This window comes from Photinus pyralis, unplaced genomic scaffold (genome assembly GCF_008802855.1).
Source record: "Photinus pyralis isolate 1611_PpyrPB1 unplaced genomic scaffold, Ppyr1.3 Ppyr1.4_LG5, whole genome shotgun sequence".
Classification (NCBI taxonomy): Eukaryota; Metazoa; Arthropoda; class Insecta; order Coleoptera; family Lampyridae; genus Photinus; species Photinus pyralis.
The window spans coordinates 28,257,710-28,284,466 of record NW_022170596.1 but is presented as its reverse complement, the minus strand read 5'-3'; the positions used below and the strand labels follow the sequence as shown (position 1 = coordinate 28,284,466).

Below are 26,757 nucleotides of genomic sequence, written 5' to 3'. Positions count from 1 at the left end.
AAATATTTATTAAGAATTAATTCACCTTTCAACTCCAGTTAGTCGTGGATGTCTGTACTTCTTAGATAACAGAAGACCGCCTCCCCACGCAGCCTGAAATAAAATCACCATTAGAAACTTAAAATTTGATAAGTATCGTACGTACGTCGACGTGAAGCCACATATTGTACTTTTCGCAAATGTCGGCAATCTCAGGAATTGGATCAAACGCTCCCAAAACAGTTGTGCCAGACGTGGCGCTAACGAAGAACGGTATATGACCCAAAGCTTTACGTTCTAACACCAAACGTTCCAATTCGGCCGGTATTAATCGTCCATGGATATCGGACGGCACCATTATACAGTTATCCGTACCCAAACCACATACCGAAGCGCAAGATTTAATCGAATAGTGACTCTAAAATCACCACGATTGAAGTTATTAGAAAGTCTTCATTACAAAATTACCTGATCTGAAGTGAACATTACTAATTGACCTTTAATTGAAGCGATACCCTTTTCTTTATAATTCGGGTACATTCTATGGCGCGCTGCAAGGAAAGCATACAAGTTCGATATGGACCCACCTGAAACAGATTACACTTGTAACCCCCTCGACCCAAAAGCGTCAGCTGTAAGAGATTTAATTAATCCGAATTTGAATTTCAAATTCTCTACTTACTGACTGACGTTCCTACCGTAGAGTTTAACTTACCTGGAGCTAAAATCGAATCGCCGTTCCTCCAACATTCGCCGATTATTTCCCTCATATGGGTCATAACTACGTTTTCCATTAAAATGAAAACTGGAGCGATCTCGTACGTAAACATGTTAGTGTTGGCCGTAGCGGTCAGCCATTCTCCAGCCATCGAGACTAAGTCCAAGCCGCAGGAAAGTTGGTTGAAAAAATGAGGGTGGCCTAAAATGGGAATTATTAAGAAACGTTTGAGAGTGTACGGATCAAGGGTAATCCAATAGGTCACGTGTCGTCGGTGTGGGGTGTGCATATCCCATAAGTAATGTCTTTGTTTCAAGTTCACTGACATTCAATTATTCCAAGCAATAGTCCGGGATAATGGTAGATTGATAGCTTGGATGTTGTGTGTGCGTGGTGGAATAATGCTCGATCAATTCGTGCAGTAGTTGATTTTTTCTGTAGGTGACCATCAAGTCGCTATAGAAAACTTTATACGTTTTACACGGTTTTCTTTTTAGTACAAATGCGATATTTTACGGATGACCGTACGTAAATATTGCCAAATATCCGTTTTCTGAGGGTCGTCGAAGGGTAAAATACGATGCAGTCTTCACGTGGAATGTTACACAATTTATCAGGTTTTTGAAAGCAAAGTAGATTTATTCCACGTAACATTAAGTGCTATAAAAATACGTAGGTAAGAAAGGGTGTTGTTCAAGAGTGCTGCTAAAATATTAGGCGTTTAAAATTTAAATTTGGATTTGTAAAAACGGGCAACATTCCATCAATTGTGCCAAATAACGATGTGTTCAATAATTTCTATTAAACCAATCCTGTAGCAATCTCATTTTTCTGATAGCGAGTGTATTCCCTCTAAGATAAACCATTTTTCCTGATAATATTTGGTCAGAATAGGGGGCTATAGTTTCCATGTTTACGAAAACTGTGACTGCTTTCAACATATAATTAAACTAAATGTGCGTTTGTTATTTGCTGTTCACTATTCACTAAATCCGCGTTTGCTCTAATGCTCTATAAGAAGACTGGAAGAGTAAAGAGTTCAGGGTTTATCGGCATAACAAAGGTGGTTGTTATAACATGAACATTTAGAGTTATAATAATCAAATTAAAAATAAGTGGAGCATTAAGGCTTTTCGCGAATCAAGACCCATGAATAACGCAGATGGACATAATGGAACCGAGCTGCAAAATTAATTAGGAAACATTTTCAAAATTTTTACCAAAACAGTCATCATCAATAATGTTTGCGCTCGTTTTTTAATGTTTTAATTTCTTCAGATGTACTTTCACTTATAAATAAAGTCGTTTTGGTCGTATGGTTATGAAGAAATATCGCCAAATAATATTTAAAAACTAATGAATCAAATGTCACCAGCGGTAATCATGAATTCTCGAGAAAGTTCCTCATTCGTTCTGTGAAATCTGATGCCAACGTTCCTAGAGCTTTCGTACTTTTCTATAAAGCGTGTGTGAGTTCAGTCCCAATTTCGACGCCGAAGTAATAAATAGTTCGCGTTGTTGTAAATAGTGTATATGTGAGTGATAAATAAATAAAGCACGTAATTATATTTATGTTGCACTTGTGTCAGGTGCGGTGAACAATTAGTAAACGTTTATGGCAATAGTGGCCAGATCAGAATTAATGCAAGAAATGAAAGTAGGATTTGAAGCTGGCCAACAATCAATGGAAGCTAAATTCAAAGCTGGCCAATCTGAAACAAAAGCCCGTCAATAAACCGTATAAGCTAAAATAGAAGCTGGTCAAGCGGATATGAAATCCGGTCAGCAGCCCATGGAAGCTAAAATAGAAGCAAAAATCGATGGTGGTCAGCAATCAATGGAAGCTAAAATAGAAGCAATAAATAAGAGGTATAGGTATGATTCAAGAAGAAATACAAAATGTCAAAGATGAGATACAAGGTATTCATATAGGTAGAAAACGAAATCGATGAACTACGAAGACGATTCATTGAAGAACGCGAAAAAACTGATGTGTCGTCTGTGAAAACACAAGATCTACTTGCTGTTCCACAATCGTCCCGCAAAGAAGCCCCCGAACCGTGAGAAAAGGTTGATACCTCTACAAAAGTTCGAGTTAAGTCCACCTACTGGACACAGTTTGAGGCCGTTGCATGTCCTGAGGATTGTCGACACTACTCACAACTAGAGCACAAATATGAAGAACAACCCGCATGGCACACTGCACTTGTAGATGATAACTGGCCACTATTAGACCTCCGGACAGTTCAAGAAAATGATCCTGATTTGCGTCTGATGATAAACTAGAAAATGGAAGAGAAAATATGCCAACCTGGGAAGAGGTATCTCGATATGGTCCAGTTTTAAAGGCGTTTTAGGCTCAGTGGGACTAGTTGCGGTTAGAAAATGGTCTTCTTAAGAGAGTTTTAGAAAACGATGCTGGCACGACCACAAATGTACAACTAGTGATACCGAAGGGCAGAAAGTGTGAAGTACTATGATAGATACACGATGGTATATCGGGAGCACATCTAGGAATGGCGAAAACCCTGGTTAATGGGAGCGATTCTGGTGGCTAAATTGCAAACAAGATGTAAAGGAATGGTGTCCAGTGGGAAAGAAGGCCACACTCTAGAGTCTATATTGTATGCTTTTACATAAATTTTCAACAAAAATATCAAAATCAAACGTTTTACATTCGTTCCTCAACAAAATATCTACGAATAATTAGATCTTGCTGAATCGACATGATTTTGAAGGCATGCATTCAAATATAAATATCAATTAGCGAAAACCCGAAGTCTCTAGGTGGTCCAGGTGCCGAAATCTCGAAGGAACAGACAGGCGACAGAGTGACAGACGACGGAAAATTGGGCATATAAGATTGACTGCAACTTCGTTGTGTTACGCTAAAAAGTACTAGCTTGTAGCTTCTACATCTAACGTGTTATTTATTTATTTTTCTCAACTGTCAAGAAAACCTTAAAAACCAGTAGTTTTCCCCAGGTAATGTTTCCACGAACGGTACAAGACATCCACTAACGCATTCTAAGAAAATATATGTTACAGTTTTAAAAAATGAAAAATAAAACGGAACAGATAGGTATAGAGAATGTAATATTTGTCAATATAGAATTTTTTCGATATTTGATAGTGCAAAAAAAATTCATTTTAAGAATCAACTGTTTAAGGTTGGAAGTTATTAAAGTTGACCATTAGTTTTAAAACACCCGGTAGAAGGGCGATCAAAATTTAAATCATACTCGTGTAGCAGCAAGCGAGTATTGTTAATTTTGGAAAACTTTTTGAAATTCAAGTCAACAGAGTCATAGATACAGGGCCTAAAATAAAAACAGTAAAACGTCAAAACATTTTCAAAAATCTTGAATAACTTGGAACCCCTTGATGCTGGGTATAGGGAAGTATGGTATCAAACTGCGTAGATTTTCATGTACATTTCGAAAATGTGTTAAAAACAGCGTATTTTATTTTAAAAAAAGTTGCTATCTACATTGATATTTATTAAGAAGTAGACATAGGGATTTACGTGTATTGTTTTTCCCTATCTTTTGTAAAGGGCGTCTAGTTTTATGCAATCAAAATAACTTAAGAAAACAAATAAAAATCTGGCTGCCATAATCAATTTGAAAATTGTTGCTTTGACTTCTCGTTTGTATGCGATGTATTCAACTGAAGAAAAAGTTGATATTGTCCACTGGTTTAGTGCCGGTAACAGTTTAAGGAGCGTAAGAGATTTATTTTCTGTGAAGCCAAAGTATCGACATTCAAATTAATTAATATCAAAGCATGGAACCATAAAATTAGGCGCCCTTCAGAAGAGATTTAGTCATTTAAAAGTAGACATATGGAAAAATAATACACGTAAATCCCTATGTCTACTATTAAATGAATATCACTGTATATGCGGTAAAATCGTAAGTGAAACGATCATTTTTTTTGGATAGATCATGAAAAACTATGCTAGTGTGCAAATTTTCAGATTTAAGTTATTAATGGGAGCCTGAATACTCTTAGGTAATGGTTTGCGTGATACAGCCTGTATTTTATTCTTTCTATAGAGCTGCGTTCGGTACAGATTGCAGATCGTCAAATTTGCGTAATTAGTTATATCTGAAATTATACTGAAAGACAATTGACCGTTCCATCACATACACTGGAATATAATTTTTCCACTCCGTCTTTAAGGTTTTCAGAAATTTTGTCGTTCCACTATTGATGAATGAAATGTCGCGTATCGTTATATGCCCTTTGAATTTGTGTGAGCATACCGAAACAGGTTTGTACAAAATGATTCGTTGCAGATACAAGGAAAAATGTTAGATGCAAGCTCCTTTAGAAAATTACGTGCACATATTGTGCTTTAGTGCAGGCAGGCAATAAAAAAGGCTAAATGCCGATATAACAAATTCCAAAAGCGTAGGGCAGTTTTTAATCCGGCGTGGGACGCTGACTGCAGTAGGGATAAAGAGAGGGGCGCTTTGAGTGCCCTTAATTACAGCACTCTGACGGGGTGCAAACTTCGGTGTTTATACTGAAGGGTGCAAACCATAACGCGTTATCTACAACCTACGCGAAGCTCTTCAATTCGCATATCCCACCCGCACATCAAATATAGTCCATCGCTCACGCTTTTAAATCCCCGACGCTTGCCATCCTCGTCCTCCACGCCCTAACAAAATATTTCGTATTTCAGAAATGGTTCGAAGAACGTACGTGCGCGATAGGTGCGTGCGAACTTCATGTATTTCTCGTGTTATTTTCCAAGCCGCTGGACATGATTCCGGCTATATTCAACACAGATTAGTGCAGCAGCAGCGCGATTCCTGCCACTCAAATTTTCCCCTAGACGAATACATATGCTCATTCTTAATCTTTATCGTAAAAACCAAGGAAACATCTGCATTAGTTGGTATTTGAAAAACATTTTCCTACATGCGGACTGCTAGCTGTGAAACAGTGCGTTTTACACAATCCTTGTAAATTTAATTACGACAGGAACGTCTACTTTACCAACCAAATAACTTTTTACCCTTTTAGTTAACGTTTGCTGTGAAATATACAATGATAGTGGAAATAGGAACACTTCATTGTGCACAATCCAAAGCAAATGTTCCGGGTCTTTTCACAATTATTAATTTAATTATATATAGAAATAGTAAATGCCTTGATTCTTTCTTGCTCATCAAGAGACTCATCGAACATCCTTCCACTGAAATCAGTTGGTTCCAAAGCTGAAGGAGGAATTTTTCGTAAAAGCACAAATGTGAAGAGTGATCCTTCCGCTATTTCTTTTAAAGGCGAATTCCTGATGACACAGCTCTTCATCTTCGAAACCAGCGATGAGTACACCTAAATAAAGAAACAGCATAGCATTTACCTGGTGATTGTAAGAGGCTCCGTTGGAGGTAGTGGATAATGTAGATTATGGTTACTTCTTCCCTCAGTGTAAAAGTATGCAAAGAAATTAAACTATTCCAGATGATAGGTGTCTTATTACTGTTGATTAATGGTAGCTACATAGATTAATGCCACTGTCTGTATGAGGGCGCTTTTTTAATTTTCTATGAAGGAAACGGTACAAAGCTTCAAAAATATTTTTTTCGTACTTCCGAGACTAAAGTGACAACTTCACTCCACTATGACAAGTAGTGAAGTGTCACTTTTTGTCCCGCCGGGATTAAATTTGGACGAAAATCCCGGAAGGATGAAATTACTATCAAGGCCATTTCAGTAGGTTGTTCCACATTTTGTATGCGGCACTACTTCTTAAACGCATCGTACTGCTACTCATATAGTTTTTTGGATTTCGGTGGTATATCAATTCTTTACCTATCTTAGGCTGCTTTTTATCAATATCAAATACTCACCACCAAATTTATGACACTAGCAATGACAGTTTCCAAATTATTTTTGTTACCATAGCATAGGGTTTGGTGTACTAACGCAACGTTCCTATGGTAACTTGTTAAGCAGCGATTTTTTGAAAGAACGCGTTCTCTAACTCCATACATATTAAGTGTTTCAGTTTCGGAGGTACGAAAAATATCGTATATACCTTGCGACTGAAGTAGTGGTCTTAATCCCTCAGGTAAATTATGGCCCTCCCTTCGGTCGGGCCATAAACTTTACCTTCGGGATTAAAAGTACTACTTCAGTCCCGCGGTATATAATATACTATTTTTCTGCGACGGGAAAAACGTGACATTTATCTCTATTGACTAACAAAATATCAGTTTTTATGAAATTACATTTTTTCCCGGGAAGAAAATGAAGTGGGGTCATTTTTAAAAGTTTATTTCACTAAATATCACAAAACTATATCCGGTGATTTTTAATGTTACATTCGAGTTGTATATATCTAACAGATTTTTTCGCTTTATACGGATTGTAGGCTACCATTACAGAAAATACCTATTAGAGAAACAACGGTCTAGATAAAATTTTTGTTATTGAAAATTCAGTTAAATTCAATACTGCCGGGAGTGATCCATATTTATCGACCACTGAGCACAAACAATATTATTTTCTTTGGTGAACAAAAGGCATTCGCCAAAAATTGTTGAACCAATAAATTTTACGGTATGCTTGAAAATATGGACTGGGCGTTTATTGAAGATCAAGTCACATCAGTGAAACACAAATTTAGATTTTTTTGGATAAATTTGAAATTTCCCGTTTTTATGTTTTCCAACACGAAAGGTAAGACAAATTGATAATCAGAGGGTAACACTACACTGGTTCAATACAAACTAAAAAAATTATGGGTCGGTTCTCAACGATTACCATAAAAGATTTAATTTAGAACCCAGAAGTAATCGTGTATAGTAACGTCAGTGGAGAAGTTAACTATGAGTATTTTCACTCACTGGAAAACTGTCACTTTACTTTACTTGTAGAACAATCTACTATTATTTGTTTCCAAAAGTGCAAGGAATCATCTGGAAAGAGGCGCCGATAACAAGGGTGGAACCGTTTAACTTGAGGTAGCAGGTAGTCAGGAATAAATTACGACATAAAAAGGCATGGCACGAGGTCAAACCATCCGATAGTGTCAAATATCATGAGCACAGTGAGAGCAGTGTCGTGTATGGCGCTCCGCTTTGGTCGGACTCAGAAACCTTCGTACAGATAAAAACTGCTGGCTGTGTAACGGAGAGAAATGATGATGAAATCGGAAAGAAAATGAGAGGAAATATATCAGAAAATTCTACAGATGATAGAACAATGGGAAAGAAAAAGACAACATGAAAACTATATTACCATGGCTAACAACGGGTGTGCGAAGATCGGGCCACCCAACTCGAAGTGATGCTCACGCGGTTCCGGGTTGGGGATGGAACTATGGATAACAGGGGAAGGGTTTTAATGCGTGGAAGCCCCACACTATCTTCGCTACATAGCAGAGCCTATTTTAAATAACTTCCACTAGGCGGCACTGAACCCATCATCGGTGTGCCATACTCGGGGCTCCACTCCAGTGTAAAATTTTTAGAGACCCCAATCGTCCAATTTGCTTTTCAAAGACAGCTGAAAAGTGTTTGCCATTGGTATCCTTACAAACTACTGGGCGACAAAAAGTCTTTACTAGGCCTACTTTACAGCTTAAAATATGCTCTGCTACAGAGCCAAGCAGGGGTGTCCGTACGGATTCCTGAAAAAACAAGGTAATAAAAACAATAAGATTAATTTGTTTATAATTGCTATTCCGTATCTGAACGAGCTAGCTAACTGGAAATAAGATTTTAGTAATATAATAATATAATTTTCTTAACCTCGGCAAAGTTGAGGTGAATACAATCGTGTTTAGATAATTTTATGACCAATTACAGTTTTTTTCCAAATGGACCTAAGAATATAAGATTAAATGACGTAAACCTCATTTTTGGTAAGGGATTAGTTCACGGTACAATGCTTTTAAAACAAAACCGAACTTGAAATGGGCAAAGTATAGTTTCGTCTCATTCCGATTCTTTTACGTCCATCTAAAGTGGAACTCATCTGCAGATGGGACAATAGTTTCGTCATTTTTATTATTTAACAATTTTTTGCAGCATGATCCCATGATCTCAATATTATGCATAGCGAGCCATTTATAATTAGGAATTTATTGCCATCAGTAAATTTAAATGTGCGGCACTTCAAAGCTTAAAACATGCTGGGTCATACGCGTACCTTATAATGAAAACCATTTATTTTATCTCGCTTGCAATTAGCAGTTTGCATTAGTAATGGCGGTGACGTTGGTACAGAAATTGTACGATAATTCCGGTCTGCAGATAAAAACGCGACAATTGACGGGATCACTTAAGCGGCAGCTGCTACTGATTTTAGCGAAAAAGGTGCTTTTACAATTCAGATAAAGCCGACGCGATATGCATAATGTGAAAATTTTGCTTTTCCATTCGATGTGTGATAGATAAACATTGTACACGTCAAAAGCATCTGTTTGTACGATACTTTTTGTGACAGTTAGTATTAAGAGATATGATCATTTCGAAAGGAGAGTGAATGAAAAGACTTCGAAGCGAGGGTAGTTCGGAATCCGAAGCTTACATGGCTTAAAGCGAAATCCGTCCTTAGGCTATGAACCTGAGGTCTAATTCATAGCTTCTCTAAACACAAATGACGTTGATGGTCGCAGATGTAAATCCCAATCTAAATGAAAAAATACTTTAGTTTTACCACCGCATTTTACTTCCCGAATCTGTCAGATGCTTTAAATTGATTACCGGAGGGGTGGACGTATAAAAAAATTATCGGGGCGCACCCGGCGAAGATAGCGCGCGGTTATTGATAATTGAATTTGTTATCTATGCAGTGTTGATGAAGTAGGGAAAACTTTTCATAAAAACGAAAAACGGATGCTCACTAAATTGAATCTTTTGCACAATGATGAAGATAACAAAGTATTAATCAAGCCGGTTGGGGTAAGCCACAATGATATCAAATGTCCTAAGAGGCACGTGCCATAACCACTACTTATTGTGTATTTATTATCACCCTCGCGCCTTAAAACTACCCTGATTGTATAGAATTAGGATGACTGCGGGAGTCTAACTAACAGCCAACTTCGACGAGGGTGAACGTTTTCTTATTCTAAATCGGAAATTGAGCTTGTTTGACTCTGGAATTTATGAACTACAAAATTGAACATATATACAATCTCTCTTTGTGGAAAATCTTTTGGCACTCAAATGTTGTAGGCGCTAAATGTATAAGTACATATTTTAAAAACAATACCTATATCCCAAATTTGGTATAAGAACACAATACTAGACACTGCCCTTCATATTCAGGGGGCTCTCAAAGATTCCTTTGGTAGGTCGAATCTAGGCAAACTAATTTGTAGCAATTGTGTCACTGGTTCAGCACTTCTTGTAGTCGAAAAATAAAAATTCTTGTATCTTAGATGTTTATAGATTACCTTGAGTCTGAACAACAGAACAACTCTATAGATCAAACACCGATTGGGTTTTATTCCTTCTTGGATTTAATGCGTTGCAGTCTCTACAGCCTCTTAATGTAAAAAAACTTACCGTTTCGAGCGTGTCTAATAGTTTAATACGGTTTTCAAAAAATTGATATTTTGGTTGTAAGGAAAGCGAACAGGGCAATGATTGAAACTCGACGGTAGAGTGAAGTTGCAATATTTGTAGGCACGAAGTTCAAATTTTACACTGCTGCAAGGTAATATCTTTTCATTTAAGATTGATTAATTAAATTGAATGCATAATAGATTGCGTAATTTAAGGACACGACTTAATTACGCGCGGCCGTTGTTTTATTTAAATCTAGCGTTTGCGAAATTATTCTCCAAATAACGGTAATTACTTATTATTAATTAAAATGAAGCCGTGCGGAATTACGCTTCCGGCTAACGTCAATTATTTAGTTAACGTAAATGATATTAAATTCAGCTGAATGGATTAATTATTCCCTTCTGCTTGCCTCTTTTGTATTTTACTTGAGATTTCAATTTTAACACTCCATTAATACAAATTAATGTAAATTTGTACTAGTTTTAGTGGTTGCGAAACTTACGGTAGCTTGGTAAGTAATAAACCGATACAACGAAATATCGAAGGAACCTCAGTATAGAAGTTTCAGAAATTATATGTTACAATTCTTAAATTGATTAAACATTGTTGTGTAAACGTCATGTAGACATTATTTCCGTCTAAACGTCAATAATAATGACAGAGAACACCCTGTATACGAGAATATTTCAATTTATTAAGTAAATCCGGAGGGGATTATTTGCGAAATGAGCACAGAGTTGATTCGTTTCATTTAAATTTGTTTTTTTCATTTTAAAAATTTTGTAATACGTAAATCTGGTTTAAATGTTATCACTTTTGTAATTTATTCTATTTAACGCACGTATAATCACTGTTAAGATATAACGAAGACGCATGTGCGCATTAGATTTTGAAGTAGTGGTGGTGGTGACCTTTGACGCGTTCCGTCGTTGAGTGGCGAATTATTTGTAACTTTTTAAAGGAGTTTATTTGATGAACAAGAAAACGAGGCGATTATTAGTGCTATGAAAAAAATGTTACAATACGTCCTTGAAAATTTAAAAGTTTCTACCGTCCGTCATTTAATTCTGTGTTCCAAAGCTAAGTGAAGTTTAGAAGCTGTCAGCGTTTGAGTGAGTTTAGTGCGCCCTATATCGAAAACCTTGTACGATCAAATTATTTCCATTATTTAAAGAAAAACTGTAAGTAATTTTAGATTTCTTATTTTAATTCTCGACCGTCTGAGTGCGGGATAATATGCCCAAAAAAGCTTTCTTTCCCTCAGGAATTTTAATTTAGTTTGTTTTTGTGGGTTACGGAATGCATTTTTGTCATTGTCATTGGGTCTTTATTCGAATCCAAAGTGTGACCCAGATCGAGTTTTTCTCAGATTTTTTATTCGTGTCCACGATATATTTCAGGTGTTAATCAAAAAGTTCTTTGGAATTTTCGGAAGTTGGAAGGTCACCGAGTCTCATAAATTGAAAAATTTTAAGTTAATATTGGGATTTTTCTTCTAGACAATGCCGAATGTGTACGAGGAGAGATAAAATTAAAAGTTTCAATTGGGATTTGTTTTGAGCTAGGTGTTTTGTGCGTGTTGTAATGATACCATTTCACACAGCAATATCTGATTACGAAGATGGCATGCGATTTTCAGTAGGGGAATTTTTTGCCACTCAGCTCCCATTCGAAAACCAGACTTTTAATCTGACTCATATTCAATAGCACTGATCCTTGAACTCGTGGCGATCGATTGGCGAAGATTTGACGTGGCTGTCTCTTTTCGTTTCCGAGTTAAACGAGAAACAGACGGACAGACATATCAAACCATCACATAAGGGCAATTTTTTTTCTTCTGAAAAATTCCCCTAAAAAGCATTAATGTTTCTTTGTATGGTTATTTATAATGCAATTACAGTTGTAACATAAATCTATCATAAAAATAGATTGGGCAGCTCACTCAACGTTTTATATACGTTATATACGCTAGTTCAAACTTATGTAAAGAGAAAATTGCGGTGTTGCTTTGGTCATTGTTTATATTAAGAGAAATAGATTGCGCATGCACAACTAAACTTTCTTATTTGTGGATTAATTTTTCTCAAATTTTAAGAGATGGAATGACGGAATTAAATGTACATAAAAAATCGTTTGTACATATGTAATATGAATCTTATAAAACCAAAAAGAAATAACGCGTTAAAAAAAATTGATTGCGCATGCGCAGCGAAGTGCTAACTGTCTTATTTGGAGCCGGATTTTTCGAAATTTGAACAGATGACACTTCTTATAAATGGAAATTAAACGCACATTTAGAAAAATTCATTGCTCATGTGCAGATCAAATTTTCTTTCTTGCGGACAGCTGTTTTTTTACCTAAAGATTTTCGTTGCAAAAGCAATTTCTAGATGAAAAATGTCAGAAAATGGATGTACGGGCGTGTGGGCGAGTTTTTCTGAAATTTGATTGAAAAACGAATTTGGTCGGGGGAACTAATTTTTTTGCTTTTACAGAAATCGCTTTGAGCAGTTTATGTTGTGTCTGTACGGAAAAAATTGAGTTAATAGTATGGTACTTACCTGTTTTAACTTGATACTTCAAGGTAACGGAACAATCATGCACGAGTTGCTGCAATGAGACTCCTTCTATTGGAATTTTCAAATCTAGAAGCTTTTGCATCTCCTCGGGGTGATGAAAATCTAAAATCTTCTCGTTGCGATCATTCGTGGCCCGAATGAAATCCATGAGGACGTCGATCACTCTTTGTAGAAAAAGTTTACTGGTTTCATATGCATCTGGATTATGGGGCAATAGGTCTGAAAATAAAAGTGCACATTAGCAAAGTGTACATCGGCATGTAATAATTGAAGTAAATACAAAGCTCCCAAGGGTGAAGCCGGATTTAGTCCTTCTACAACCCTCCGCGTCGCCATCAGTCAAACACTTCAATCCTAAGCTAATCTCTTCACTATTTCCTAATTTCGAGATTTTCCTTACGTATTTATAAAGGTGGAGGTTTTTTTCCTATCGTCTCCTTAAGAGATTGATAGTGTCGGTCGTAATCTGCCTATACGCGGGGTAATCTCTAAATTTATGATAACGTCGATCCCACCGCCTATCTTTTATGCTTAATCGCACCCTGGAGAATAAGTGTGTATTTATTCTCTATTGTGATAAAAACGTAACATTCTTTAGAAAATCCGCCGTCATAAATTTACGTCTTCGCGTAGTTTAAGGTTAAATGTTTAGTAAATCGTCTCCCGAGACTTTTAATTAAACCTAAACCCACCCTCGGTGGTTAAAATTTTGTTACTCTCTAATAGAAAGAGGGGGGATCAGCGACGTTGCATAGGGGTGACTTATAGTCGCGTTAAGAATTAATTACACTACGCAAACACAAAACGTGTGTTTCTACGTAGATAACCAATCTGAATATTGGGACACGGCTTTGGACGGCGCACCATCAGTGAAAAAATCCATGTTGTATGCAAAGCTTTGGCTGGAACGGACTGCACTGAGACAATTTCGCTTTTTGTAATAAAGCTCCCCGGTCTATATCGCAGCCTGTGCCTTTTTAGGAACAGATGTTACCGCTAGTTCACCCTCGATATTTCCTTTTTCTTGCTACCGGAATGCTTGGAATTGAATGTACGTACGTCCCTCGTTTCGAACAATACGTTATTGAAATACTTGTGTCGTGTTTATCATTCCTCCGATTGAAAATTAGAAATTTTACAATAGGATGACTTCTGTTTTATTATTCAACTGTGAAATCGCATCGAAGGGATTGTTTTCCTCTATTTGTAAACTAGATTCATTCGTCGTTCTTAATCCCATCAAAATTTGCTGTGTAGATAACGTGAAAAGTTGTTTCCCTAAACATAGGAACCGAAAATAATATCTTTGCGCTTATTTGCTATGCGGCGTTGTGTTCAACTTTTCATATATTCCTCGAAGATATAGCCTAGAGTTTCCGCGATCGCCACTGAAATTCACATCGTTGGAATTGTGCTATTTTGTGGGCGAGTAGGAACGATCGTGTATGTACAAAATTCGAATTTGAAGTTTAAGGGGCCAGGATTTCAGTTCAAATTCTTGTATAATGAAAAGGTTCGTTTTCTTAGAATCGTACTCCTTTACTAGGGACAAAGGAAAATGAAGATGGGGTAGTAAAATGACTTCTATCGCATTTCAACTTAAGACGAAGATGGGACGTACAAAATGAAATGAAATAGCGCGAAAAACGTAGGTAACTTTTGTATCTTTATGGAGTTAGTTTTGTTGACCAATAGAAAACTGACATTATCATAGAAAAGTTAAAAGTTTGTAAAAACAATTTGAACACATACCTTCGACATCAACCAGTAATAAAAGAAAGTAGCATAACGACAAATATGCGACCTGCGTTTCATACTTCCGCTTATGAGAAAACAGCCCATCTCATTATCTATGAAAAGGGACCAAGTCTTTTTGAATTTTTGTTGCGCTTTCATCTGGATACCGTCTGTAGTATAATTAAAGAGCTGAGGTCCTATCAAAGATTTTTACTTAAACAGACTAATTATCACTTAGATGAATTCTTAAAAAAAATAAGTCTTTTGTGTGTTTTTTATTATATTGTTCCTTATTTATTTATGTCCAAAAATGTTATATATTTTCATGCACATCTTAAACGTTAATGTGTGTTTTACTTATTAATTTGTAACTATTTGACACATTTTGCGTATGTGTTGTTAATGTGTACCTATATATACATATTTACCGAACGTACTGGCAACAAATAATAAATGAAGTGAAAAAAAAATGAAATGAACAATTAAAACATCCTGTGTAATAATATTTGAAATGTGCACAATTAAGTTGTACCAAAGAGTACAACGAAAAGAGCGAAAATCATACGTATATTAACGTGCCGGTATGCGTTCCCCGTTCTCAGATGGCGTTAGTTTGTCCGGGAACACCTAGCTACGACATGCGTTTCCGTAAATTAAGTTACGAAAAATGTACGTAAGTTGTTCACTCTCATACTCGAGAGTTTAATTTAAATTTTCCACCACCGTTACGTTCCTTAGTTCCGGATAAGCACAAAAGTACCCCGTTTTTATAAAACATATAGTTTCTGTAAAAAATGCGTGTGACGATGCATTTCAAAAATTTTGCAACAGATGAACCGAGATGCTTCAAAAGTTCAAACCACGAGTCCACAAAATTGATTCCTGTCTTAAGTCTTATGCCATTGAATAATTATTATTCAATGCTTATACTTTTAACGCATGGGGAGTGCTTGTTTTGTGCACTTTCACTTTCAAAAGGTGTTCACAAAGGCTCTGGAACTACAGACTTGGTATTGGTGTTATTCGATCAGAAATTAAAAATTATTGAATGTTTATCTGGGAGCCATCCCCAAGCGTGCAGGCGGGCGAAGTAACGTGGTGATTTTTCAGTTTTTTCCTACATCTTTTTCTACAATTTTGGTCCGATTGTTTTCTAATTGGTGTCGTCGGAAAAATCTTGTAAACGCGCACAACTCCTGCGTGACGGAATTTTGTTTTTTTCCTTGGGACGAAATTAACCACGGCGAGATTAACCACCTTTGCTAGGCGCGCTTGAAGGGGTAGTCGACTTCGGCCGCCTAAAACATTCTTAAAGCTCTAATCGCGGTCTCGAGCTATAAGAACTGCCCCCAAAACCTTCATACTATTTTGTGAAGGATTTTTGGCGAAACCTTTCATTAGAACACTCTCATCACTCGAAGCGATTATTTGGCCTTCAACGCCGGGCTCTCCGCGCTACTACAGGAACCCCTTACAGAGCAGATATCAGGAGTAAATTAGCTCTTTGGATATACTCACGTTACTATGTTTGTCTATACATATATATGCGTGTCTACTGTATGCTAAGCAACAATCACATTGCTATACTCTAACAAAATCAAATCCATAATTACCGTACCAGGGGTGGTGAACTGGTGAGGCATCAATATATGAGATTGCAATGCAGTAGATATGGGGCCAATTATTACAGTCCTCGTTTTTGAACAAATTACCTCGCAACGTAGTAAGGCTAACATCCAAAACATTCAAAACTAAAATTAAGACATTTTTATAAAAACAAAGTTTTTACGACATTAACGAATTTTTGAATTGCCAATGGTCTTCATCCGATTTCAATGTAAGTTAGTCATTAAATGTTTTTGTCCCTTGTTTTTTATCCTTTTCAGAATTGACGTTTATAAACAAAAAATTTATACCATGAAGGGTAGAATGTGTGTTTACCCCCCCCCCCCCCCACAAAAGTTTTCCTTAGCACCACTAAAGGCATGCGTATACAAAATGTAAGACCAATTATTGGTTGTCGTATAGTTATGCACGTCTTACTATCAAAAACAGCATCTCAGGTTCAAGGTATAGGCTACCTATTGCCAAAAATTCCAGGACTCCCATTCCCCTAGAAGTAATTCACAACGGTAGAAGTAGGTCCGGACGCACGGAAGGACAAAACGCAAACAATAGCACCTTTTTTTTCTTAAAAAATGCAATAAAAACACTATAGGAAGTACAACCTACAACATGCTTAGGATGACAATGAATCCCCTTGCTCGATGCGCAGGGATGATCGTGGTATCGCTGGTTGGAAATTTCATCAATTTTACAATCCTAATTCTTAATGTTCAATTATTGGCTACCTAATTAATTTAGAAACAAAGTTTATTTATTTTTTGTATTGTTTTATTCAATGCTTAACGAAGCCGAAGGTTTCAGTCAAGGCTTATAGTAAATTCAAAAGGTAAGGTACGGGTTTAAAATTGCAGGAAGATAAATAAAATAAAGTGTAATAAGCAATTTAAATCCTTGAATGACGCCCACTTGTAACTCGAAGCGCGCGTGTGTACTCGCATGTTATGAAGCGAGCCTTGTGTAGAGGATTAATAATCTCTGTCAGGGACTTCGTTCGTAAACCAGGTGTCAAATTCTCGGTATGCCTAAAACATATATACAAAATTTCAACAAAATCCGTCGAGCCGTTTTCTCAGAAAATTGCCAACAAACGTACGATGTACGTACGTACATACAGACGGAAAAAAATTTTATTCTTTAAAAGTTGCTTAAAATGGTCTAAAACGTCGACATTTGATGAAATTTTGAAATGTTCAAAAAACGGCTATCGCAATAGCTACCTAGCACAAGCTAGGAAGCTAAAAATACAAAAATCACTTGTAGGCAACTAACATTACACTGACACGCAAATTCTCATAGGATTTTCGCTCTTCATGTTATATACTCTTTGGTTGTACCAAAGAGTACAATACTCTTTGGTTGTACTGTTATATCATACAATATGTGTAATAAATTTGTTTCGTAGTATTTGAGTAGGTTCAAAGATTTTGTTTAATTCTTAAAGCTTCAAATTATGTAAATATTTTCAAGAAAATTTGTATACTCAATTACAAACATTTATTTTGCATTTAAGTACGATACGTTATTTACATATTCATGAAATGCTGCGTATTTTATAATACACGGACATACACCAGAAAGTCCTATTTGGTTTTCATTTTCATACCAGGCGTTGGGAACTTCATCCGATTATCATAATGAGCTCCATTACAATTGGAGATGGAGATTGAACAATTTAAACCACTTTTTCTGTACATGTTACACTGCACTCTGTTTTGCAAAAGGAAAATTCATTTGGGACACGTTTAGCACAGTACTAATGTTAATATTTTAAATTTATTAAAATTAGGAAATCGTCGGATCCATAAAACAACTCGCTCTGTCTAAACTATAGGCATCCTGTTTCCATTACGTTTAGTAGAACCCCTTCACATTGTTAGGGGCCGTTTGTATCACGATCATTCAACATCAGTTCAATAATCAGTTGACTGACCGAATAAAGAAATTTGATTGATTAAGATTCAAAAATTATTTATTCAATTTTCTTAGTGATGTCGGTTAAGTGAACGTTGTGAATTATCAAAAAACCGTCGAATGTGTTTCAGTGTCTCCAATAACGAATTTACAGATTGATAAAACCTAAAAGAGCTGCATGACGTGGAGAAAACGAAGTGAAACTGATGATGAATGCGAAATATCAATATTATCATTTGAGAAGTACAGCCATTGCTATCAGAAACGGACTAGCCGAATATTGAGGCGTTAAATATGATCGTTTGTATGTCTAATATTTTATTATTATATTCACATTTATGATTGAGAGATAATTAAAAACGTAGATTCTGTGTTAACAAAACAAATGTATAATAAAACAAATATTACAACATGTTTGTTATGCATTTTCAAAGAATAAATGTTTGTTATTGTTTCCTAGGGTATAGTGTAGTGTTCCTTGTGGATAATCCGCCATCGTTTGCTTTCAATTCTAAGATATAGTACTGCTGTTGAAGGTTAGATATACTGTTTTGTATTCTGTAATAAATTGAAACCGAGCTTTCTTGTCAAACAAAACTGTCGTCTCATTCCTTGGGAAGAGTGCTTTAATGTTATCTTAAAGTTCCTATTATACTTTCGGCGCCACATGTTTTTTTAGTTTATCTCCTTAATCAGAAAACGTACAGAGAAATTTGGAATCTTATTTTCTTACTACCAAACAGAGGTCCCGAAACTGAGGTGTCTTGCAATTTTCCGATTAGATATACCTATTTACCTATTATGTAATAGCCCTTCAAAACTTCAAAATTGCAATTTAAAGTTTTAGAGGTAACTAATCGTATCACTTCAGATTACGTCCTTAAGGTGATTGTAAACTACAATCGCACATCTGATTTGAGTTTACTTATCCATAATATTTCATTATCAACTGGGGATAGGTTGCTGGGTATTAAGCTCTATTGGATAACAAAAAAATATTGTATAGAAATCTTTGGGGAGATAGAGGACTTTTTTAATATCGACTTTCTGCTTATCTATCTCTGACGCTGTTCGTCAAAGGTATTTTATCTAACAAGATCTGTTAGATTTAGAATCTACTGTCTGGGCTTGATAGTTAGTTACATCACTGAGTGCGACAATATCCGTAGTACAAATAATTTTGTTTTATCGTCCATTACACCGAAAGAGATAAATCTTCCAAACACGAGGGACAGCGATCAATAAGAACAATATTTTTGGTGGAGGTAAATGTAATAAGCCATAAGTAACGTACAATTGAGATTAACATACAAAAAATTCGAATCACCACAGTCTTGCAGAATCTTGCCTTACTGCATTAGTCTAAACGGTAAAATATCGCAATTGCAAGCACTTCCACCATTGTTGACCGCGCACTGTTGCCTGCACCAAATCTCCCAATCCAACCTTACGTGTAATTTGGGACGGTTGATTTTTGTATGTATTGGCATTGTGCGTGTTTTCATCTTTCCTTGCGTATTACAAGACCGGCATCCAGAAACTCGGTAATCGTACTTTAAGCAAAAACCATTGCAGATTTCGGCATAATTGATCTTCTCCTGTTCATTGGGAGTACTAGTAGGGCAGTCACATAGCGGATGTCCCAGGTCATACCGGCACAATGTCGGGCACATTTCGTGCCTAGTTATGTTGGACGTGGTGAAATTCCGTTCATCCTCTGTAATGATCGGTGATAAATTTTCCGGTATGAGATCTGTGCAAGTTCCTCCGCACGGACGGCCGCCTAATCCGGACGAGCATAGTTCGGTGCAAATTTGAATTTCTTGGTTTCTGGCATACGTTGGTTTCGTATCGTACGTTTGTTTGTCGAAATAAGTTATTCGCCCATCGACGATCACTAATAATGCAAAGAAAGCGACTTTTACGAACATACTGCAATTGAATTAGTGAGAAACTTTGATTAATATTGATTAATCTTACTTGGGTGTGTTCGCTTTTCGCACTTGTGAAAAGTGGTTTGTACTTGGAAGCTAGACGATTGAGTTAATAAGTGCAACTAACCAATTTTAATTCAGTTCTGCCCTTTTTATCATTCTCATACGATAAACGTGCGTAAATTTCATCGTGAACAAATGGTGATAACACTAGATCTATTTAATCAGAATTTAAGCGGCACTCAACAAACGAAATGAGGGGTTTTGGGCTATCTATCACTTTAGATGAGTATGATAGACCTTGCACATTTGCTTTTTATTGCGCTGTAAATTGCTCCACACTTTTTGAAGTACCTATGTCTGTCTCTATGACGAGGTTACTACTTAGATCAGCTACATAATATTATCTTATGGAATAGAGTGGTAAACACTATAAGTCCTTGTACTTAATAAAAAAAAACAACAATAAGTATCTAGATACCTCAATTCTAATACGTTTAGTTTGAAGTTCAAAATGATAAGTATGGTAAATTACACTACGCAATAAGTAGTGTGGGAGGACGTAAATAGTGAACATAGCAACATAATGATACAAAGAAAAGTGAATTTTTGAGATCATGAAGAGATGGAACAGTACATCCAACGAATCATGTTGATAGCTATGATAGTTTTATACTAAATTACAGAAAAATTAAATGTTTCGCCGATAAGTATATCTATATAATTTTGTAATATAGAAATTCCTATTCCCACCGGCCAAGGGGTCCCTGTCCGGAAACTTCAAAAGTTGCACAGCCCGGTCAAACCGTTTGAAATAATCCGTTAGCCGCCGTGTCACGTGCTATTTGAAATCCCACTTCTGAGGCAACTTTTAAATACTAAACTTTTGTTTTAAATCCATTTATTTTACTTTATAAATTCAGTCAAAAGCCTAATTTATTGACAAATATGTAAAGATTAACAACCAATGATAACGATGCGTCATCATAACTACTTAAAATTCAAATTTAACCATTTAACTAGTAAAAAAAACCTACAATTACCATGTCTCCAAACAAAATGTGCCAGATTGTTACAAGGTGACGTATTAAATTGACCCAAGTGTTTGTTAGTACTTCCAGAAAAGTGTGGAATTTTACAATGAAGAGCACTTTTACCTTGCTGTAGCTAAATAATAAGCACTACTCGTTTGTAAAAAAAAGTGTTTTAGACATTAAAAATATACGCTCATAATTGAAAATGTATAATAATATCGTAGTAATCGGCTTAATTTTAGCATAGAAATGTCTCAAATTGAATATAAACTCAATTACTCTTTCTGCAGGCGTTGAATTAAGACCCCATATTGCCACCTACGTACGACAGTGTTAAAACCCACTCGCAGTCGCGCAGAATATGTTAAATTAATTTTGGCTTATCATTCAACCCCAGTGTGTATATACTTATTTGTGAATGCATACATACGCAAACATCCCCTATCCGGCATATTTTCAGTTTTAGATTATACACCTAAATCAAAACGACCCCTCCTATTTTAATCCGTCCCCGAAGTCCACTATTGTTTGAACCTCTTTAGGGGTGAATACATGATTAATTATACTGTTTAAACATCAATTAAAGGATAAAGTGCGGTTACGTCGCACCTGTGTCCACGTTCTAATTAACGATGGATATGTTTTTTTTAGGTAAAGTGTGCGCAGGAGAGAAGGTCTTTTGTACTTTTTCTTGTATTTAACTTGGCAGCTTTGTGATAACGCGCGTTTTCATAATAAAAGATTTTGCTAAGCGGAAGTAATGCCTTTGCAATCTCTTAATGAGTTTGGAAAATTCATTTCTTAGGATGCGTCCGCATTGTTCTTGATTTCTGCTTTTGCGTTTTATAATTATTCACACTCCTCAGAATCAATATAGGTATATGATATAATTGTGCTGGTATCCACACTATTGTGTATCAAGTAGTCAACCATACAATAATTGTTTGATATGATGCGTTGTTGAATGTTTAAAACCATCTCCAGTTTTATTTCAGAAGGTGTCAGATTAATTTGAGAAGATTTCAATTGTGAAACCGCAAAAACTAATTTTTTCGGATAATAAATTGTAAAAATCTAAAATGTGATCTGAATGATTCGTGGTTACCACTCGATGACTTTAAATGACGCAAATGATTGCCTTAACCGCCAAATACTGGAAAAACGGATTCAGGTCAGAGTTATTTTGAGTAAAATATGATCAAATACTCAATTTGGATTCCGGAAAGGATCATCTACTGAGGATGCAATGTGCGCTCTAATGAACGACGTACATAAATCGTTCGATGAAGATAATTACGCACTTGGTATTAAACAGAACATATAAGATGAAGTGGGAAGATAAAAAATGTTCCACTAGAAGAAATCGTAATGCACAAAAATTCTTCCGACTCCAGACACAAAATTCACAGAGCTTTTATTCTCTTAAATTATGGACAAACAACTTAACTATTCACGATGGAACACCTAAAGAAGGTGTTTGTATAAGATGTGGGATGAGAGCGTATCTGGTCGTGGAGGAAACAAAATGGCATGTTGTTTGAAATTATGACTCCCTGGGATAGGCAACAGATGATACGTTTGTGTGATAAAAAACCGTTTTTTTGTAGCATTGAATAAAAATTAATTTTTTATTCAAACATCAGATTTTAAAGAGCTTCATATATTAATAAAATGAGAGACTGGCAACCATTTTTTGATCTCTCAAACAGTTTACTTGCAAGTTAGGCAAAGTAACCCAGGAATTTTAACTCAGATTTTGAAAAAGATTTTTTCAAAGTAGACTGTAACAAGAAAACTAGACGAAGCCTCTCTATTCCTTCATCAAATTCACCAAATGGAGAAGCTCAAAAACCAATTTCCGACATAAAGTAACCACCTGTAAACACTTTCAAAATTGGCACCAAACTACATGGATTTATTCATTTTAAATCCTAAAAAAATGTTTTTCTTAGTAGCAAACAATGTTAAGTCTTTCAAAACCAAAAATAGTGTTAAAAACTATGTTGAATTTTTCTATTTTATTCGCATATTTTAGTCAAATAATAGTTACCAGGAACTGAGCAATTCGTGCGAGCACAGTTTCATAATTAAATTAAACTTGAAAATAACTCACTAAAAATGTTTTGAAGAATAACGTTTTTGGAATACATGCTGATTCAAATTCGAGGGCCACCATGGGAATCTCGGAAACTGTCAGAGATAGGTTAAGGTAGGTAGTTTAAATTTGGCAGGGTTGCATATTTTGATGTTTAACAAAATGCCGTTTTGAATCTGAAAAAATTCCCACTACTTTCGGAGATATCCTGAAAAAAAAAAACGAAATTTTGCAAAATCGTTTTTATTTTGTTAAATAATATTTATTGTCACCAACAGATTAACCAATAAGGGACAATGTTAAGTTGCAATGTACATTCACTAGAGGATAGAAAGAAATATAACATGCTTTAAACAAAATATGATATCAACCAAATAACAAAGATAATTGCAGTAGATTATTCGATAATAATAATAACTAAATGAACATAAGTAAACAGAAGTCTTAAAAATTGAATACTTTCATTGATGAATAAGATGAATTGTAAAATATTTAATACTAGTGTTAAAAAGGTCAACAGAGTTACAAATACTATTATAATAATAACACAACTTATTAATTTGAGGAGTTGAACATAATATTCGTTCGATATTTTGTCAACTTAAACACAGTCCCGTGTCTGAAGTTGAAGGGAGGCACAGAAAATCTTAGTACAGCTAACAGCGATGAGCAGTCGATATTATTATGTACTAAGTTGTATAGGAAAGACATACTAATATGTTTTTTACCGAAGTTTCTTATGGCCACTTTTTCCCTCTACAAGATGCTAGTTTAAATTTTAAGTCTGACGTTTCGTCGCCGGTTAACCATCATCATCTTTGTTTTTTTCATATGGAGGTCATTTTAACTGTTTGTGTCATTAGTAGGTAAGTAAACGTGGAGGTTTATAGGGCTCGGGAGACTCAAGAACAGGCAGATCCTTGTTCCATCAAATTGAGCATAACACTCACGAAATCAAACCACGGCTATCCCTACGTTAGGAGGGTGTCTGGTGGTAGTACAACTTTGACCATCGTTCTGCAACTCTTCTACTCTTCCTGGCAAAAAAAACTCTTGATGAAGTAAATGGTGTTCCAATTGTACACTATCATCCGCTGAAGAACTACTGGCGGTGCGCGAATTGGAGAATTCCATCAATATGTTGTATAGTTAATTTTTGTTTTCAGTGTTAGTGCTGAAGTTTTGCGTGACCTTTCAGTACTTTTCATTGGGCGATTTGGTGGTTTATCTAAATAATGCTCAGACGGACGCTTAAGTTACCTTCCTATGACTACGAATTAAGGTATGTTTCAGGATTTAAAATGCCGATCTGCCAAGTTATGCTACCGCAGAAGATGAAGGTACCAGAATTCGGAAGAAGTTATGACGCCGAACAACACAGAAGAGAAAACCATTAGTGCCAAAGACATCGCTAATGAAACTAAAAGAAATCCAGTATTGTCTAGGGTCTTACAATAATGGACATGGAAAGGATGACTAATCTACATTTTCGGACGAGTTTACACCCTATCTACAAGAACAGCATGAAATAAGTTGTTATCAAGATAACTTTATTTTACGCTAAGTCAAAATGCATTTTTCTAAAGGTATCTACCTCATTTTTAAAAATTCTGACTATTTCACGTAAATTAATGGATCTCTGGTTATAACTTATATATCATTTATAATACACACTTTTGAAATGAATTGTTGCAATTAATGTGCAGCACGGAGTTGGCGTCGCAAGTCGATTTTAGATGTAAATGAAAATGGTTTTTTTCTGAAAATTATCTAAAGTTGTAGAACTATTATGGGTCTACCTAGAATCATAGTATAAAAATTAAATTTTGGCAATAGCTTATTTTGGACTCTTTTCTACGACCTTGATTGCTGAGGCCAAACACGGAAACTTTTATTAAAACCTATTTAGAACTGTACCACTATTCTGGGCACATCAAACATTACTATTTTTTTTAGAAATGAGGTGCTGATTAGCAATTTTTGTAATATCATGGCCTCTAGAATAGTGCGCAAATTACATCCTTTAAGTGGATGATAGCTGCGAGCAAGGATAATGGGTAAGCAAAGGTAACAAAGGTATAGGTATCTGTCCCTTTTTGTTTTTTTGTATAAAAATTGTGGTTCGTTTTCAAATGCTCCTATGGGTACGTACTATACTGTATTACAAATTAGGTTAGTTATGTTATGACTAATCGCATAACAAAGTCAATATGTGATATTTGGGACAGAATGTCTTCCACTAATTATTATTGATTAGGAACTATTAGACATATTGTTCATCTGAGAAGATGAGTGTTTTAGTATATGAGTACATTCTAAATGATGGATGACATACAAATACTTTGGGTTAAACTACGAGTATATAAATCAATATCATTGTACAAAAGGTTGATCCCGTGTCCCTTTTCCCATGTAATCATAATATAAATCGTCGAATTGTCATTATTGAGTAATTGAATGACTTTGAATGTTCAAATCTCTATCCATAAATGTTTCAAATCAGGTAGCCAGGTAGAAATCGTTAAATGTGACAGGAAGACCTATACATCTTGAACATTATCGAAACGTTAATAATGGGCAAGGTAGATATAATTGGTTTACTGTTTGGGAATTGTTTACAGCGGAATGACAAAATGGCCGTCAACAAAACATTATTTTCGAAAATTGATCCATTCTAGGGATGCAAAGAGCGCATGCCCAAGTAATTAACATACGGCCCAATTTCTAATTTGTAGATTTTCAGAAATATTTCATTCTTTTAAGTTAAATAGTAGAAGCCTTTGTGAGCGCATTTCAGGAATCCATTGTATTAAACGCCCGAACGCCAAACAATCAACTAACTCCCGAGAGCTTTATTTTATTCATGAAAAACGCACAAGTGCCTTAAAATGGCATATGTATAAAATAACTTACCTGTATATTTGAGATTAGCAATAGATGCACTAAGTTTGTAGTTGGATGTATTTACAGCCATGGCGGGATGCTGGAGCTTCTGGAAGCTGTTCGCGGTCTAAGTTTTCACGAAAATCTCGATGTAAAGGTCACAAATAGGTGACCCAATTTAATATTTGCGCGCGCAAAGTGACGTCAAACCGTAGGAGGCTGATACGAGGGAGGAGCTTTTCCAATTTTCCGGCTGGAAATAAGGGTTGATGTGTTTAAAGTTGTCGGAAAAGAAGGAACAGCTTTCCGGAGTAAAAATTGAAAAATTGTCGAGACGTCGGCGTCGACCAGCAGACTATGGGAATTTTAAATTTGTAGAGGCGACGAGATTAAAACTGTACAATTACTTTCCGATTCATCTTCGATAAATTTTCCTGCGTATGGGATTTTCCATGAACATAAAATTGCTGTTAAATTGGTGTATTGAAAAAGCATAGGTATAATTCATCTCATTACATGTTTACATAAGCCACTTTTTGTGATAAAAGCATGCAACAGAGCACGGTTAAACCTTGATTTTTTAACTAAACAGTAAGTAAAAACGTTAAAATTTGCACTCATTACAACGCCGGTAGTTTATGAAAGTATAATTTTCTGCAATGTTTTGTTATCAAGTGCGTTTGTTAAGTGCACTTATTTCCGATTTCACCTAAAAGGTTTGT

General features: G+C 35.7%; 2 protein-coding genes across 2 annotated transcripts; both read right to left on the bottom strand.

The window, feature by feature from the left end:
• LOC116171465 (glutamate decarboxylase-like) lies at positions 1-26,387 on the bottom strand. Its single transcript, XM_031488323.1, has 6 exons — positions 26,066-26,387; positions 12,798-13,034; positions 695-898; positions 448-566; positions 146-397; positions 1-93 (listed from the first exon to the last, which is right to left on the bottom strand). Exons 1-6 carry the CDS (start codon positions 26,124-26,126, stop codon positions 22-24), a joined length of 945 nt encoding a protein of 314 aa, XP_031344183.1. The 5' UTR covers positions 26,127-26,387; the 3' UTR covers positions 1-21.
• LOC116171466 lies at positions 19,345-20,253 on the bottom strand. The gene is made up of 2 exons (XM_031488324.1): positions 20,070-20,253; positions 19,345-20,021 (listed from the first exon to the last, which is right to left on the bottom strand). Exon 2 carries the CDS (start codon positions 20,018-20,020, stop codon positions 19,439-19,441), a length of 582 nt encoding a protein of 193 aa, XP_031344184.1. The 5' UTR covers position 20,021; positions 20,070-20,253; the 3' UTR covers positions 19,345-19,438.
• Positions 26,388-26,757: the final 370 nt, after the last annotated feature.